General features: G+C 38.9%; 1 protein-coding gene across 2 annotated transcripts in view; it reads right to left on the bottom strand.

The window, feature by feature from the left end:
* The window catches only part of LOC111143415 (membrane associated guanylate kinase, WW and PDZ domain containing 3), a 230,891-nt gene that overhangs the window by 45,699 nt on the left and 168,399 nt on the right, over positions 1-16,793 (bottom strand). For both annotated transcript variants that reach the window (XM_022497139.1, XM_022497141.1), the window contains exons 5-7: positions 14,920-15,094; positions 11,736-11,815; positions 1,697-1,754 (exon numbers count right to left, since the gene is read on the bottom strand). In XM_022497139.1, the coding sequence (XP_022352847.1) occupies positions 1,697-1,754; positions 11,736-11,815; positions 14,920-15,094 (313 nt within the window). The remainder of the gene's footprint in view (positions 1-1,696; positions 1,755-11,735; positions 11,816-14,919; positions 15,095-16,793) is intronic.

The following is a 16,793-nucleotide window of genomic DNA, read 5'->3' as shown; positions in this document are numbered from 1 at the left end:
TGCATCTTGAGTACAGCCTGCTCTTTCTTAATCTAATAAATTACCCTCCTGCAAAATGAGCTTGTTCTGAGAACAATCAGACAAAATCATGTCGCCACTGCTGTTGCCTCTCATTCAGGCGATCTTACACACGCTCCGTGACAACTGGGAGTGGGTCACTTCAGGATTCACCCGAAAGTTGCTTCAATATGGTATCTTTGCTTAATGAGAATCAGATCGTTTAGCCCAAGATTTTGTAAGAGGCAAATGACTTTCACCTCTTGACCATGTATTCAAATTTACTTGGAACAGACAATAAGAGAATGAGAATCATTATTGCAGAAATGTGCAGCAGTGTCAATGGCAATTAACAGTTTACTGAAGCCAAATTTAAATAGGCTAAACAGCTGGGGGGGGGGGAACCCACAAAACCTTTCCAGTTGGCCTTCCAATAGTCCTTTGACTGAGAAATGGTTGTTTTATTTTAACTAAATATGCTTTAGAAAAAACCACTGCAATAAAAGAGCTGCTGTCTACTTTTCACATGACAATATCAACAAGATACTAAACAACACAGTGAAACTAAGAAGGCACAGCTTTCCAAAGGAATCAAAGTGTTGACCCTGTGAATTTATATACTGAAGAGTCAAACTGAACTGTTTTCTTAGGGTACACGTTCGATTTTAAGAAATCATTCCAAAAATCTAGCCACAGGGACTCCAAGAACAATCTACACATGCTCATAAAGATGTACACTTGAAATAAAGGTGACATTGTGTGCCAACTATACTTTGTTGAAGTAAAAAGACTAGAGTCAGGACAGGAATCAGAGATACTACAGGGATAAATACTAAGAAATGACATTTGTTTACACCAAAAAGTGATGAAAAATTAATAAGCAATCCTACATCTAGAAGACTCCCATTTTGTTACTTTCTCAGGTAATGATATTTGGCCTTCACTACCTCGGCAGTAGGTTCAGACTCCTAGTTCCTGGGTACACGGCAGCAACATTTCTGAGGCAGTTATCTGCCTGAGGTCAAAATTCTACCTATAGCATTTGGAAAGGAAGCAATCGCTCATCGTAACAACGTCGCGATTACATACATGAAAAAAGGGAAAGAAGAATCTGAGGATGTTGAGAACACCCTGATTTCTCTGACTAACATAGGCAGGTGTTCTGTGCTCCTCTCCGACACACACTTAAGTTTAAATTTAACCGTAACAGCTGTGTAAGAAACAACCTCTTCCCCCTGAAGTGTTTCTTGATTAACTCCCCGGAAGACAGAGCACTTCTAATCCTGTACTCCAAAAACTTTGGATCATTACGGCTCACTGCCCTTACAGTGCTTTTGCCGCCTTCACGACCAAAGAGCTGTGGGGTTGGAAGTGACCGTAACATTTCATCTAGTTCATGCCCTCATTTCAGTCTTCTATACGCTACTTTCCTCTTCAGACGCCGTGGTCATAATGGTTACACTCCCAGCTACTCATCAGCGTGGCCACGTCCCTCTCGCTCTGTTTACTTCAAAGCCAAGTTCTGGGGAGCCCAGAACCACTGAAGTAAATGCTCCCTACCCCTACTTCTCACTCCCCTCATGGAAAGCCTCAGAAGCTGGGCTGCCAAGACATAAAGTGTTGTGTTCCAGTGATCCCCTAAAGCTGTACAGTGAAGGGAAGACGTTTGGGAGAGTTTGAACTGAGGTAACAAACTTACTCGACATAGTATGTCCCGTACTGTGGGTCTTCTATCTTCTCCCAGCCATAAGGAAGTTCTGGGGGAGGGGAAAAAAAGGGAGTAAAAAGCCAGATTCGAAACCAACAGAGAAGAATCACCATGAGTGAATTTAAATGTCTTTTAGTTCATGACACTCGTATTTGGGAGACTGGCCAAAAGCTGAGGATTTGCTTTCAAAGAACAAACAGTGCTTGGGTCTGACTGGCTTCTTCAGGAGCTAGCGAGTGTCTCAGCAGGTAATTAGGAGCCCAGAACAAAAGATGACCTTTAACTCAAACGTGTTTACCTGAATCAGAAGCCATAAAACGTTAATTATTTAAAAAATCGGCTGGTGTAGATCCTTCATTTAAACAGCTTGATAATGTCAGTGCAAGACACACTAGCCCTCTGGTTCAGTACAAGCAGCAGCTGCTTGTTGCGTTTTTCGCCATTATACGTAAGACTTGTCAATTATGTCTGTTATTCTGCCCCACTCTCCCCCTAAAAAAAGTCCAGCCTTGGATTTTTTTCCTTTCAGGTGAGCAATTGAGATTTCCTTTATATCTAAGAAAATACCTACTTTCCCTTGCATTAACTTGAGCTTTGGAAGGCAAATGTGAAATAATGACCACAGTGCCTTGTGTAGAATCTATATTTGTGTCTGGCAACAAAGAACTATCTTACATAGGATTATTATATATTATTCATTCCAGGTAACTGATCAATGAAACAGACCTAGAAAAACGGACAGTAGGTGAATATCTGATAGCTTCAAAAAAAAAAAAAAAAAAAAAAATCTGGTCTCTACAAGGGAAACTGACCTCGTCAAGAAAGAACCCTCTTTTCCTTCCCACTGTTTTCCAAGTTAAGGCTTCTGAAGAATCATTTTATTAGTAAGACATGGATTCACTTGGCAGGAATGTTCCTAGCAGGTGGTTTTAGTGCTAACAATTTATACATAGGAGCCAAGCAAAAAGGAGTTTTCTTTTTTTTTTTAAAAAAAAAAACCCACAGTTACCCGCTATGATGATCCATACTTTTATTTTGAATTTCTTTTAAAGTGTTTTCCTGCTAGGATCACACACACACACACACACACACACACACATATATGCAATGTATGCTAGACAACAAGTAGGCTTAGAATATATTCAAAGCTTTATTAATTTTCTCCCACTTAGCTGTAGTTTTGATGCATTGACTTTCTAGGTAAAAATTTCACTGTAATGTAGCTGACAAGATATACGAACTGTTATGCGCTAATAAAGTTATTTCACATTCAGAATAAAGGCAGAGAATAAAAGACTAGCCCCTTGATGAAAGCTCTGAATCACCTTCACCCCTTTTTTCCATCATATTTCTCTGCCTCTGTGTGTGTGTGTGTGTGTGTGTGTCTGTGTATTGACTGGTGGTTTTGAAGCTTGGTGAGTTTTTGTGGTTTTTCTTTGAAGGACCGGGCTGAAATGTCTGAGGTGGAAAAGAAGGGAATAGCTGAAAATGGCTACGTGAAAACAGAATAAAACAGCTGAGAAGAACTGAGGCATTTTTCAGCTCACTTTGATCCTCCACAGCTGTGAAGAAAAGAATTGTCAATTAAGTAAGGATAATAATTTGTGACCAAGTAACTGTTATGGGGAGAAGAGTATTTGTTGGATTGCATGTGTAAAATATGTTCTTTAATAATATTACCAAAGCATTACCATTAAGCATCCTCCATGAAAGAGATTTTTTTCTTTAATAGGGAGTTTCTTGAAATACCTCGGGAACTGAGTGGTGCTGAGTGAGGCTGGGCCCTATTACGGCACCACAACTGGATTTATGCTTTGTTTTTAGAAAAGTCTGGAGAGCTGCAAGAACTGTAGAAACCACGTGATATCTAAAAAACTCACTAAAAAGAATGTATTAATACTTAAAAAGGATAAAAGAGCAACATAAATATATTTCAGCATTAATCTGGAAGTTGATTCAGCATTTTAATTAGCAACTAACAGAAAAAGCACATCCTTTTTTAGGACAGTAAATAAAATGGTAATTTATCCTCTGGGTTACTTTTAGTTATGGCTTTAATTCCTCACCACGGAGAGCCTTAGCCAGTTTTCTGCAGGGCAGATTAATGCAGATAAAGAAATGGTTATTATTTACCCATTCAAAATAAAGTTAATAAAAGTAACACTAAAACACCCAACAATTTTGTACATTATCCAGTGGGTCAATTAATTCACTGGCTTCCTTCCCTTTTTTCCTCTCCCTCTCTTCCTCCTCTTTTCTTCTTCCTTAGGCAAAAATAATTAGAAACACAACACAGTTCTTGACCTCAAAAAGTTCAGTCTAAGCAGAAAGGCAGAAAAGATAAATTACATAATAAAGATAAACACCAGCTTTTGGGGGTGTGTGTGCCGAGGAATGACATCAATTGCCTGGTAAGCTATCAAGAAAGCCTTCTAGAAGAGGGCGATGTTTGAGCAGTCTTAGAGGAGGATTTGGAAATGGGGAGAAGGGGGCCATTCTGACAGGTCAAAGAGCGCTGAGGGGTTAAGAATGGGTGGGATTTTCAGTAATTACAAATAATTTGATAGGACTGGAGTGAAGGTTGTATGCAAGGTGCTTATCTCATAGGCAAGCACCAAATCGCATTTCTTGAGTGCCACGTTAATGACTGTGATCTTCATTTAGATGACAATGTAACTGATCATGCTGGACAAAGACTGGGCCCAGCACCTGTCTCCCTGCTCAGCAGGGAGTCTGTTTCTCCCTCTCTCTGCCCCCCCTCACCCCTGCTCATGTGCTCTCTCTCTCAAATAAATAAAATCTTAAAAAAAAAAAAAAAAGTCACAGCAGTGGACAAAATTACCTGGATAAATTGTGAGCAGAACAGGTAGAGAATAGAACCGCAGGAATATTCACATTTTAAGGAGCAGATGGAGAAAGTAAGAATAGTCAGGGGGAAGGGTGTCAAAGACAGGGGAGGAGAGCATGATCAACACTAATACACACTCTGCAAAGCTGTCAGAACCAAAGGGCTGAAAAGAGACCACCAAATCTGGGAATCAGGAGGCTACTGGTGACCTTAAGACAAGCACTCTCACTGAAAAGGTAGGCGGCGGAAGTCAGCATATTGTAGTAGTGGGAAGGAAAGCAGGAGGTGGAGTCCTTAAGAAGAGATGACCTACTTTTTTTTTTTTTGAAACTTGGTTGTGGAAAAGGCAGTTGAGAACTGGGAGGAGTAGGGTCAAGAGAACGTATTTATCTACTATTGAGATAAGAAAGACCTAACACCATATCTTTCTGGGCTGGAAGCCAAAGCATTCTCCCCAAAACCATTTCTGGAGTATTAAGCAGCTGGCTGGTTCTATAGCCCATGAATCTATCTTTGTTTCCTCTTGCCCAGATAATATTTTTCTTATTTAAATATATGAATTGCAATTGTTTTCTCATTGTGGAGTAGTTAGTGGATAAATCTTTTTTATCATTCCCTAAGTTCCACAATACCATCAACATTTAGTATTTTTTAGCCTTTAGTAAAAATGGAATCTTTCATCATAAAAGAGGTGATCTGGTATAAAATGGATTCCTGATGTTGTATTTTTAAGATAACTATTTAACCAAAGCACTACCTATTTTAGTTGAATGAAGATAGATACGTACATCAATTAAACCATTGGATACAACATCAAGATACAGTTGGGTTCTGGATATCAGAAGACTAGGAAGGAAAAGGGCAAGTTTTAGAAACTAAGGTTTTTCTAGAAGATCTTCAGTGTTTAGCAGAATACGAGCAATAAACATCTTAAACTACAAAAACTTACATTTAAAATATCTTCATTATTATTATCCCTTATTGAGCATCTACTCTGCAAAGCACTGTGGAGAACACCAGTGTAAGTCAGATTTAGTGTAGAGGGAAATAGTGTATTATGGGGCCATTTCTGCCATTCAGGGAGGAGACTGAGTGCACAGTAAAAGTGGTAACGTTGGCTGAGCGTCAAATAGGCTCAGGGGTCGCAACTGTGGGGTTCCCACTCTAAGTACAGGTGACCTGAGGAAGGCCTACCCAGCTGTGGGGATGGAAAGCAGTCCTTCTATCAAAAAGTTTTGAACATTCTTAGAATACTAAGTGCACCTGTGGTTGCTCTTTCTTAAGAAAGATATAATTAGGATGACCATATAATGTACTGCCCACTTTTGAGAGTAAAAGGAGACACTATTATTAATGATGCTGGGACAAAAGGTATAAGCTGGGTTAGTTCTGGGCCAACCAAGACATATTGTCACCTTCAACGTAAAGAGCATTAAGGGGGCACATTCATCCAACTTTTCAAATTTTTACAGAGGGAAGAGAATGGGAGACACAGTCCACTTTCTCTGAGCCCCTTTCCTTTCTTCTCCAAGGAAGAAAGTCTATCCTATCTGACTGGAGACTTTTAGACATGAATTCAGCTTGGCTCAGGGCTTCTTGAGTTCCCTCACTGTTGCCCGCAGACAGTGCAGTCTGGTCTGATGTGCCGGGCCTGCCTTAGGGGAGGGGTCTTAGCTGATCAGAGGCCAGAGAGCCACAGAGCCTTCAGCTGAGTGCTGAAGGCTGCTTCCTGCAGGGTTGTAAAACACCAGTAAGCCTATGCAGGTGCAGAGCTAAAGCCATGTCTGCTCACCCGCTCCCATTTTAACCCATCCCTCTGCTTCCTGGGTCTTATTTCTCTATTGACTCCCAATAGGTGAACAAAGATAGGCTCACTATTCAAGGCCTCTGCCCAGAGCTTCATAGAGATTAAAACATATTTTCAAGGAGGCTGAAATAATCTTGGGGATAGAGTGGCTTCTTCCCTTCCCCCTTTTCCTTCTCCCCTCCTTCCAAACATTTAAGCCTCTACTGAAGGGACAAGTGGATAAGGAAGACAAAATCATCACTCTTACAGAGTATATGCATCTAGTTACTCTGTAATGTGATACATGCTCCAGTAGAAATATATCCTGTGCTACTGTTGAGCACAGAGAACACCTAATTCTGATCGCAGAAAACGACAGAGGCGGCGACAAAGAAATTAGACTCTAGAACTGAGCTTAGGAGGAGAAGTAGGTCTGAGCCAGGTGGACACAGGGAATGAGGCTTGTTCCTGGCTAAAGAGATGGGCACGTGGCAGAGGCAAAGACAAAGACAAAAATGTGTCATATTTGTGACATGAAAATACTTGGGAGAAAAGAAAGCAAGAAAATACTTCAAAAAAGAAATACAGAATAGAATTCAACTGTAAACTAGACTTTATTCTGGGACTGCATGGAGCCATTATAGGTATCTGAGCAAGAGAGAGGTGTAAGACAGTTATATTCCAGAAAGAGTCATAGCCAATGTGGCCAAAGGTTTTTGATCATGTAGCCTTATCAGCAAAACATTTAACATGCACTTCAAGAGGTATATGGTTATCCATAAATATATGTGTCCCACACTACTACTATGTACATAATAAAGCACACACAAAACAGAAAAAAAAAGAAAGATGAAATGAATGATTATCACGGTTTTACCTCAATGTGGTTTTAAAAAGCTGACATGAGGTACAGGAAGTACCAGCTTTGCTGTTTACTTACTGTTCGTTTGGGCTTGTATTATCTTCAACAGGTGGTAGAAATCCTTTGCAGAAATCCTTCTAAGCCACATTTCAGTTGTGTGGGAATTAAAAACTAAATAACAAAGTCTATATATCCTCTTAACTGGGCACAAGTAAACTGTAAAATCTTACTGAGTGCCCTTGACAAACGTAATAGTGCTATGTCCATTTTCCCCCCAAGACACTCAGGGTACTGTGCACGATCATCTGACATACAGAATGAGAAAGAGCGCGTTGTCAATCTGTATGTAAAATAGGAGAGAAACTTAGTTTTTTGCCCCAGTAGAAACATTATGAAATTATGAAAAATAAGTTCTAACTGTATAGGGAATAGAGCAAGAGGAGAGGAAGAAGCAGATGTGCCCCTGATCACCTGGCCCAGGGGACTGTGAGCATGGTACCTATGACAGAAAGAGAGATGGGGTGACTCTAGGAGAAAGATGTCAGTTTAGTTTTAATTATGTGTGTTAGAAGTGCTACTAGGGCACTTTAAAAAAAAAAAGTGTTTTTGGTTTACGGAGATAAAGTTGATACAAATTATGTTTTAAAATTAAAACATAAAGATAAATTAAAAAATTTAAAAGTCTCAAATGCAGTAGGAAATACAAAAATAGAATTCAAAAGAGGACCATACTAGAGATTCAAAAAGGAGGCCAGCTATAGTAAATTAATAGTTAGAGCTGTGACAATAAAAACATTCTACAACGGAAACAGGAAAAGGCAAGAGAGGCGAATGGAACAATCAGCGCGCAGGAAAAGGCATGAAGAGCGGCAACAGAGATGTACCTGAGAAGACGAACACCACACTCACCCGCTTCAGAAAATGAAATTCTCTGGTATAACCTATTCGAGTTTACCTTTACAGTGGCCGATTTCACCATATGGAACTTTCTAATGAAAGCCATATAGAAAAGGGTGGTATGTTATAAACATCCAGCAAAATACAGAGATCTTAAGTGCTCGTTCAGTTTAAAAAAAAAAAAAAATGAGTTTTGACAATTGCATGTGCCTTCCTAACCACCACTCCAAACAAGATGGAGGACATATTCATCATTCCAGAGAATTATTTCAATTCACCAACCTCCCCATTCCCCGCCTCATTTTCCAACTTCTATCAGCATAGATGGAGTCTGCCTGTTCTCAGACTTTAATGGGTAAGTGAGTATCCATTCTTTTGTGTCTGGCTTCTTCTATTCAGCAAGTTTCTGAGATGGTTGAGTGTTATCAACAGTTTTTTCTTCTTACTGATGAGTAGTATTTCATTGTATGAATATACCAAAAAGTGTTTATCCATTCTTCTGCTGATGGGTATTTGGAATGTCTCCAGGTTTGAGTTATGGATATGGCCGTCGTGATCAGGTAAAATCTTTTGGGGAACATGGGCTTTCATTTTTCTTGAGACAATGCCTCATGGGCACTGTCCAAAGTTCTCCACAATGTTCACATAATTTTACCTCCCCACCTACGAGTAAAAGTTCCCAGATGCTCTACGATCTCCCTAGCCCTTGAATCTAGCCCTTCCAGGGAGTGTGAATGGCCTCTCACTGTAGTGATGGCTAAGGATGATGAAAACCTTTTCAGGTCCTTCCCATCTATTCTGCTGTTTTCTTTGGTGAAGTGTCCAAATTCTTTGGCCATTTTGAAAAACCACCTTATTGAGGTATATTTTGCATATTATAAAATTAATCTGTTTTAAGTGTTCAATTCAAGGAGTTTTCATCATTTACTGAGTTGTGCAACCATCACCACAATCCAGTTTTGGAACATTTCTATCACCCCAGTAATATCCCTCATGCCATTTAATCTCTGTTTCCATCCTCACCACTGGGCAACCACTACTGATCTTTCTGTCTCTGTAGATCTGCCTATTCCAGGCACTTCACATAGATGTAATCCTGTAGTAGTTGGTCTTTTGGGTCTAGTGTCTGTCATTTGGAACAATACACTGAGATTTGCTCATGTTGTTATATGTAAACTATTTCATTCCTTTTTATTGCTGAATAATATTCCACTGGATGATTTTATTTATCCATTTATTAGTTGGTGGCCATGTGAACTATTTCCACTTTGGGGCTGTTATGAATAGTGATACCATGAATACTTACAGGCAAGTCTTTGTGTGGACATATGTTTTCATTCCTCCTGAGTAGATGACTAAGACTGGAATTGTTAGGTGATGGGGTAAATTTGTATTTAACCTTTAAGAAACTATCAAACTGCTTTCCAAAGCAGCTGTACCATCTTACATTCTGCCCAGCACTGCACCAGGGTTACCATTTCTTCCTATCCTCACCAACATTTGTTATTATCTGTCTTTTCTGATTATAGTTACTCTAGTGGATATAAAGCGGCATCTCTCTGTGGTTTTAATTTGCATTTCCTCAATGACTAATGATGTTAAGTATCTATTCTAGTGGTTTTTGGGCATGTGTAGATCTTCCTTGGTGAAATGTCTATTTAAAAATTTGGTTGTTTGTCTTATTAATGAGTTATAACCATTCTTTACAGATTCAGGATATAATTTGTCAGATACATATCGCAGAGCCTACAACTTTGTCTATCCATTTTCTTAATGGTGTCTTTTGATGAATAAAAATTTTAAATTTTTATTAAGTCCAATTTATCAAGTTTTTCTTTCATGGTTCATACTTTTTGTGGCCTAAGACATCTTTGCTAATCCTGCAATTAGGAAGTTATTCTCCTAAATTTTCCTCTAAAAGATTTAGGGTTCTAGCTTTTATGGTTAGGTCTTTGAGCCATCTGAAATTAATTTCTGTGTATGGAGTGAGGTATAGTTGAAGTTCATTTTTCCTTACGAATATCCACCCAGTTCTGCCAGCACCATTTGTTAAAGATCCTCCTCTTCTCACTGAATTGGTTTGGCACCTGGGCTATAGATTAAGTGACCACATATGTGTGCATCTGTTTCTGGATTCTCTATTCTGTTCCAGTGATCTACTTGTCTACCCTTATGTCAATGCCACACTGTCTTGGTTATTGAGCTTTATAGTAACTCTTCAAATCTGGTTGCCTCTGTCCTTTACCTCTGTCCTTTTAAGGACAGTTATCTGGCAAACTGGAGCTATATATATTTTAGAATTGGCTTGTCAATTTCTGTAAGACAGACTCAGAGGATTTCGATTGGGATCGTACTGAATCTAGATATCAATTTAAGGAAAATGAACATCATTAACAGTACTGTGTCATTCAATCTGTGAACACAGTGTATCTCCTCAATTATTTCAAATCTTCATTATTTCTTTCAGGGATATTTTGTAGTTTTCAGTGTGTCTTTTGCATCTTTCAATAGATTTCCGCCAAGGTATCTCATTTTTTAAAATATCATGGCAAACAATTTTAAAATAATTCCATTTTCCAACTGGCTATTCCTAGAAAAAAAATCTTAATATTGCAATCAGGTGGAACAAAATGTATAAATTGTTTAATTTTTTTAATAGATTGGAGTTCAGTCTATAGTAGGCCTATCTAAAACTCATTCGCAGCCATTCATTTTTTAACCAAAGTAAGTAATTTCTGATCAGTGACACAAAATGAATTCAAATTTTATTCACCTTCACTCTATATTCAAGAAGATGTAGCAAACAATTTTGGTTGGGGTAAAGTCTGTATTTATGTGTAAGACTATACTATTAAAAATGGTATAATACATAAGACAGACAAGCATTACTAACTAAGAATCCTTAGAGAAATTTTTTCTACTAAACAGTAAAAACTGTGTGTGGGTAGGGATGGGAGGGTGGGGTATATTGGAGACTTTCACTGAATTTCTACTGATGCTCTAAAGGAAAGCTTAGCCATAAATACTAACACACCTATCCTAGTGATACTAAATTAAATATATTTTTGAAGGTTCAATAGCCATGATGAGGCTTCCCTGTGGGTAACAATGTATCTAATTTATTAAAATATTGATTTAGAAACTGAAAACTTTGTCTTTAAAACAAATGTGCAAAAGGGCAATTTACTTTTATTAAGACTCTTAACAAGGATTCTCAAAAAGAGAGAAATAAAGTCTTTCATAAAATTAGATGCAATGGGGGCGCCTGAGTGGCTCAGTGGGTTGAGCCTCTGCCTGTGGCTCAGGTCATGATCTCAGGGTCCTGGGATCGAGCCCCGCACTGGCCTCTCTGCTCAGCAGGGAGCCTGCTTCCCTCCCCAACATCCCCCCCCCAACACTGCCTGCCTCTCTGCCTACTTGTGATCTATGTCAAATAAATAAAAAAATAAAATCTTTAAAAAAAATTAGATGCAAAGACATAATTATCAGAGTCAGTTGAGTATGATATCCACCCACTGCTTATGGGCTTAGGCACATTATGGTTTGTTTAGGGTTTATGAAAACTCACTGTCTAAGCAAGAAGAACAAGAAGGGATTAAGTGAGTAAGTACAGTATAAAAGATTTCTCAATCTCTACCTCCATCTTCACAGTCTTCAGGGGCTTTGGCTTTCTTACAAAGACGAGGATCCAACCAGGTGGTTGTCTTGGTATTGTGGCTGCAGAATAAAGATTTCAGTTAGAAACAGTCAAATAAAGAGGGAGGAAACTATTTCAAAAGCAAAGATTAAAAGCAACTGAAAGGTATATGATGTTTGCACATTTCTCTCCTACAGGCTGTTTGTACACCTCTGATTCAGTAACTCTATTGTTCTCAATCTGCTCCTTCAAAACTGCCAGAGAGGGAAGGCAATGCTAGAGGCACTAATTTGAGGGAAAAGACTCTAAAGAAGGGGTAAAATGCCAAGAACAGAATAACAGACACTGATTTAAGCAGTCAAAAATATTTCAAAGGGTGGGCATCTAGCCCCATACTGTGCATTATCCGGTTGAAAAAGCTACCTTGAAGACCTTGTTTGGTTGCTGGCTGAATTCCTTCCTCCCTCCCTTCAAAAAACCTTCTATTTCTTGAGTACCTGTGCCGCCTGGCACTGTGCTGACGGCTGGCGATACAGTGCTAGACAGACTGATTCTCCTGCCTTCTAAAGGGTTCTTTAAAATGCATAAAATAAAAAGTCTTCAAGTATCTCCTTTGGCAACATGGAAGTAAAAATCATGGGTGCAGTTAAAGTCTACTCTACAAACTATGAATCACATGCTGGACAGAAAAAAGGCAGCAGCTCCGAAAGACCCTCCCACCCCGCCCCTCACACACACTCCTTCTTATGAAGCAGGCCACACGTGCTTTCAAGGAGCACTGTCACCAGGCAGCAGATACCAAGGCTAAAACAAAGCCATCACACTGCTGAGCAGACAGACAGCAGTACGGTACGAACATCTGAAACACGAGGATATTAAAGAAAGAAAACACCATGGAGGAAAATATACCGAAGACAATGATATGTAAATTAAAGTTATTATCATAGTAGTGTGAGAATAACAGTGTGAACAAACTATCTTTCATCGGTGTTTTTACCATGAGCTAAACTCCTTAATCTTTATATTAATTACTCTTAGGAAATTAAGCCAATGGCTTCAGGGAATTAATCGTACCTTCTCTGCCTTTTCTAACTCCTGAGTTACTCTGGGCCATGCAACTCCTTTCTTACACATTGCCAGGTATGAAACTAGCTGGTAGATTGTGGTAGAAACACTTTTGTATGCTGAATAATGGATAATCCGAATAGGAGAAACTGGGATTGTTTCTAGAAAGTCTGTGTTATCCATTCTGTCAAAGAGATAATTTCTCCACACTCAAGCCAGTTAAATCAATTTTAGCAATGTGAAAAGGATCAGGGCTCCAAAGAGGCTTAGCAGCATGTAGACTGTTAGGAAAAAAAAAATCATGTATGTATCTTGCTGAACCAAATTCAAAATTGCTACTTGAGAAAAGCTTAACTTTGTTTCCAATGCTCCAAAATTTTTATTGCTAAATTAGCAGATGTAGGCAATCTACTAGGATTTTACCCAATATTTCCCAAGGTAAAGAAATGTCCATAGGGGCTAGACCCAAAACATGATAGCTAAAGGCTACAGACCTATTTTCTTACAGAGGCGTGATTTAACAGCAGTAGTAACGCAGATCAAATACTTCAGCTACAGCAGCAAATACTAGTCAGCTATATTGTGGTTACAAACCCCTTATCAGATACGGGTTTGCAAATATTTGCTCCTATTCTGCCGGTTGTTTTCCCACTCATTGACTGCTTCCCTTTGCTGTACAGTTTTTAAGTTTGATCAAGTCCCATTTGTCTATTTTTGGTTTTGTTGCCTATAGTTTGTGTGTCATATCCAAGAAGTCCTTGCCAAATTCAATGCCATGAAATTTTGTCCCTGTGTCTTCTTTTAGGAGTTTTAGGATTTCAGGACTTCTATCTAGGTCTTTCATGCATTTTAACAATGTTCAACTATAAATGCATTTCTTTTGTAAATTCTATCCCCTCTCTATAATTTACTAACTTATCCCCATTTACAGTATAAAGTACTGTCAGGTTCAATGTCTCATACTTTGTTTCTGAAGATACTCTAGGCACTTCTAATGACTCCACATCTTACTTGGGGATTTAGTGCTAAAATCAGAATGAAAGTCAAAAGTCTAAGTTACTCTTGAACAACCCCTTAAATTGTCCATAGAGAAAAGTATACCTGATTTTGTCTGTTTTGCATAATCCTTGTCATTAATGTTTATGCATGTGTATAATATAATCAATTACGTACCATGTATGGTAAAAAGAAGACAATGCACACAAAATCTACGTCTTTTAAATACTGTAATTCCACTTGGTAAAAGCAAGAGGCTCAGTCTATGGGAAGGATGTGGAACTTGGGACCAAATGAGGAAACAGATTCAAGTCTCCCACCCCTAATTCATGTTTAAGTATATGTTCCTTGACTGTAGTGTCCGGCCCTTAATATTTTAATTGTTATTTACCTGTTATATTCTATAACTTCACTACATTCACATTCTGCCTCTGTACAAATTATTTTAAAGATGAGAATTATAGTTGCATAAGAATATAAAAATGCTTCATAATGAAACTTCCAAAAAAATTACTGGCATATTATTATTCTCTGGTGCAAACCATATAAAATTTTAGGTTGATCAAATACATGTGGTATTCTATAGCTTCATAAATATATTTATATTTACATTACTACTGCTTTCTCATAAATTAGGGTTTGTCAGTTTATATGGTACCAATGAGTCTGAGGATCAGTGATATTTCATTCCCATATTATTCAACTATATTGCCTGAATATATCCAGAACAGAAAATATTCAGCTCAGATAATATATATGCTCTCCCTCCACAGGGTGGTAATTCTTGAAATGCTCAGCAAATTGGACCACCTATCAAAGTTTAAAAAAACAGCAAGCCAAAATACCCTCCGTGCCTACAGGTTTCATTATTAGTGATAAACCTGCTATTAATCCTCCTGTTTTTATAAAACCGTAAGTCAAATACAGGATTCCTTTATCCAAGTCAAATAAAAATGAAATATCCAGGGAAGTCATCAGATTAAAGAATCAATGGTTACTTGCATGAAAAATCTTTTTAAAGAAAGACAAAAGAAACTGAAGCCTTGCGAATGAGGATAAAGAAATGGGAAGACAGGCCTCACAGCAACAGGGCATGTTCAAAGAGATACAGACATTTGCTTACTCAATGAAGTAGACCATCCCCGTGTCGGTGTAGGCCATCTCCCAGTTTTTGGGCAGTGGTTCCAGATTCTCATCTCTCATCATATAGTTTCTGAAGTCCATGGAGCTGTTTGTTTGGTTATAACTCGGGATGGTCTTCATCCAATCAGATGACTCAGAATGCCTCTCTCTGCTTTCTGCCATTGAACACAGAGCAGTGAACAAAGTAGGTAAAGTTACACTCCCTTCCAACAGCTCTCTTCATTTCCAACAAAATGCCAAACGTTTAATGCAAATTTCCTTGTGTATTACATTCACATTCTGCTATCATTTTTTGAGGTAACAAATAGACGTACCGAATTTTTTTTCATCTGCTAAGTGATACCAACCCAGTACAGCACCTCTGACACCAGCCTGGGAAAGCAGCGAAAGCCATACTAGAATCAATTGGGAATATTGAGAATACATACGTAAGTTCTGTGCGACCCACAGAAATGTCTGCGGGGGGCTTAGGGGGTCCTTTCATGGACCAGGCTATACTTGAAGCACTTTACGTATATGAACTCATGGTCCTCACAGCAGCCCTGTGATGATTTATTATGACACGTGTATTTTAGACTGAAGATGAAGAAACTAAGGCACAGTGGGGTTAACTTAGTCAGGGTCACACAGCTGCTAATAGCAAAGTCAGGATTCAAATCTAGGTGGTCTACGCTCTGAACGGCTATACAAACCTCTCTCACACACATTTAACACAGGCCTTTAAAATAATACTAGTTTTTAAAAAAAATTACACTCACTAGACTTTCTGTTGTTAAGTATAATTCTCTGTTGGTGATAGCACAATCCTTTGAGAGTCCCAGCGCCCATAAGGTAGGTGAGAATACTAAAATATGGTTACTGTCTAGGGAATTCACAATTCATGAGCTTCAAACTTACACCTCCAAGCTGTGGGTAATCAGAATCTTAGAAGAGGACTTAGATGTCATTACATATAGTACTTCTACTCCCACTGTCCTTTATTCAAACAAGTCCTATAATCCACTATTACTGCTACTTACTACCCTTCACCATTCCTCACCCCTCATCTGCGCCTTTGCCATGTCCTCATCGCCCTACTTAGGCAACTTAAGTTCCATGATCAGCCACGATCGTCGCTCCCTTGCAAACGCTACAAATTTCTCTGCCTCAAACTTACTTCAGCATATGTGCCTGGGTGAAGCCTAACTCTGCTTAACTCTTTCTACCTACTTTATGTTAGTACATGCAGCTGGACCCACGTTACAGTAACTTGTCCACTTTTAATTCGTGATCACTAACCTCAAGAGAGCATATAATGGTGTATGATAATCACAGGAAATTCCTCTAGTCCATTCACTCTGACAGTCTCCTGGATAACTGTTTCATACTCTTCTTAAATCTACAATCACTTCCCCCTCATCCCTCATCTCATTGGATGACCCTGTTTTGTCCACAAAGCGAAATCCAACCATCAGTTCTCAGTAGCCATCTTATCTGACCTATCGATGGCATCTGACATAGTTGATCATTCTCTTCCCCTGGCTTCTAGGCCCCTCTACCTTCCTGGTGCCTTCTTAGTCTGCCTGAGCTCCACACCGTAGAGGGCCTTCCCAGGGTTCAGTCTTTGGATCTTTCCTCTTCTCTTCCTAGAGTTACTCTTTTGGTGATCTCAGTCAGTTTCACTGCTCTACATGCTGTATTGTTGATGATGTCCCAACAGGCGTCTTCAGACCAGACGAAGACTTTAGATCCAACTTCAAACAGGACATTTGCATTTGGATGTCTAACAAGCACCTCAAGTTTAAAATATCCCAACTGAAGCTCCTACTACACTTTTCCAACCCAAACTGACTCCTCTTACAATCTACCTCATCT

The sequence above is a fragment of the Enhydra lutris genome, unplaced genomic scaffold (genome assembly GCF_002288905.1).
Source record: "Enhydra lutris kenyoni isolate GAN:26980312 unplaced genomic scaffold, ASM228890v2 scaffoldscaffold9, whole genome shotgun sequence".
Taxonomy (NCBI): domain Eukaryota; kingdom Metazoa; phylum Chordata; class Mammalia; order Carnivora; family Mustelidae; genus Enhydra; species Enhydra lutris.
Note: the sequence above shows the minus strand (reverse complement) of the source record. Positions and strands in the feature narration are given on the sequence as shown.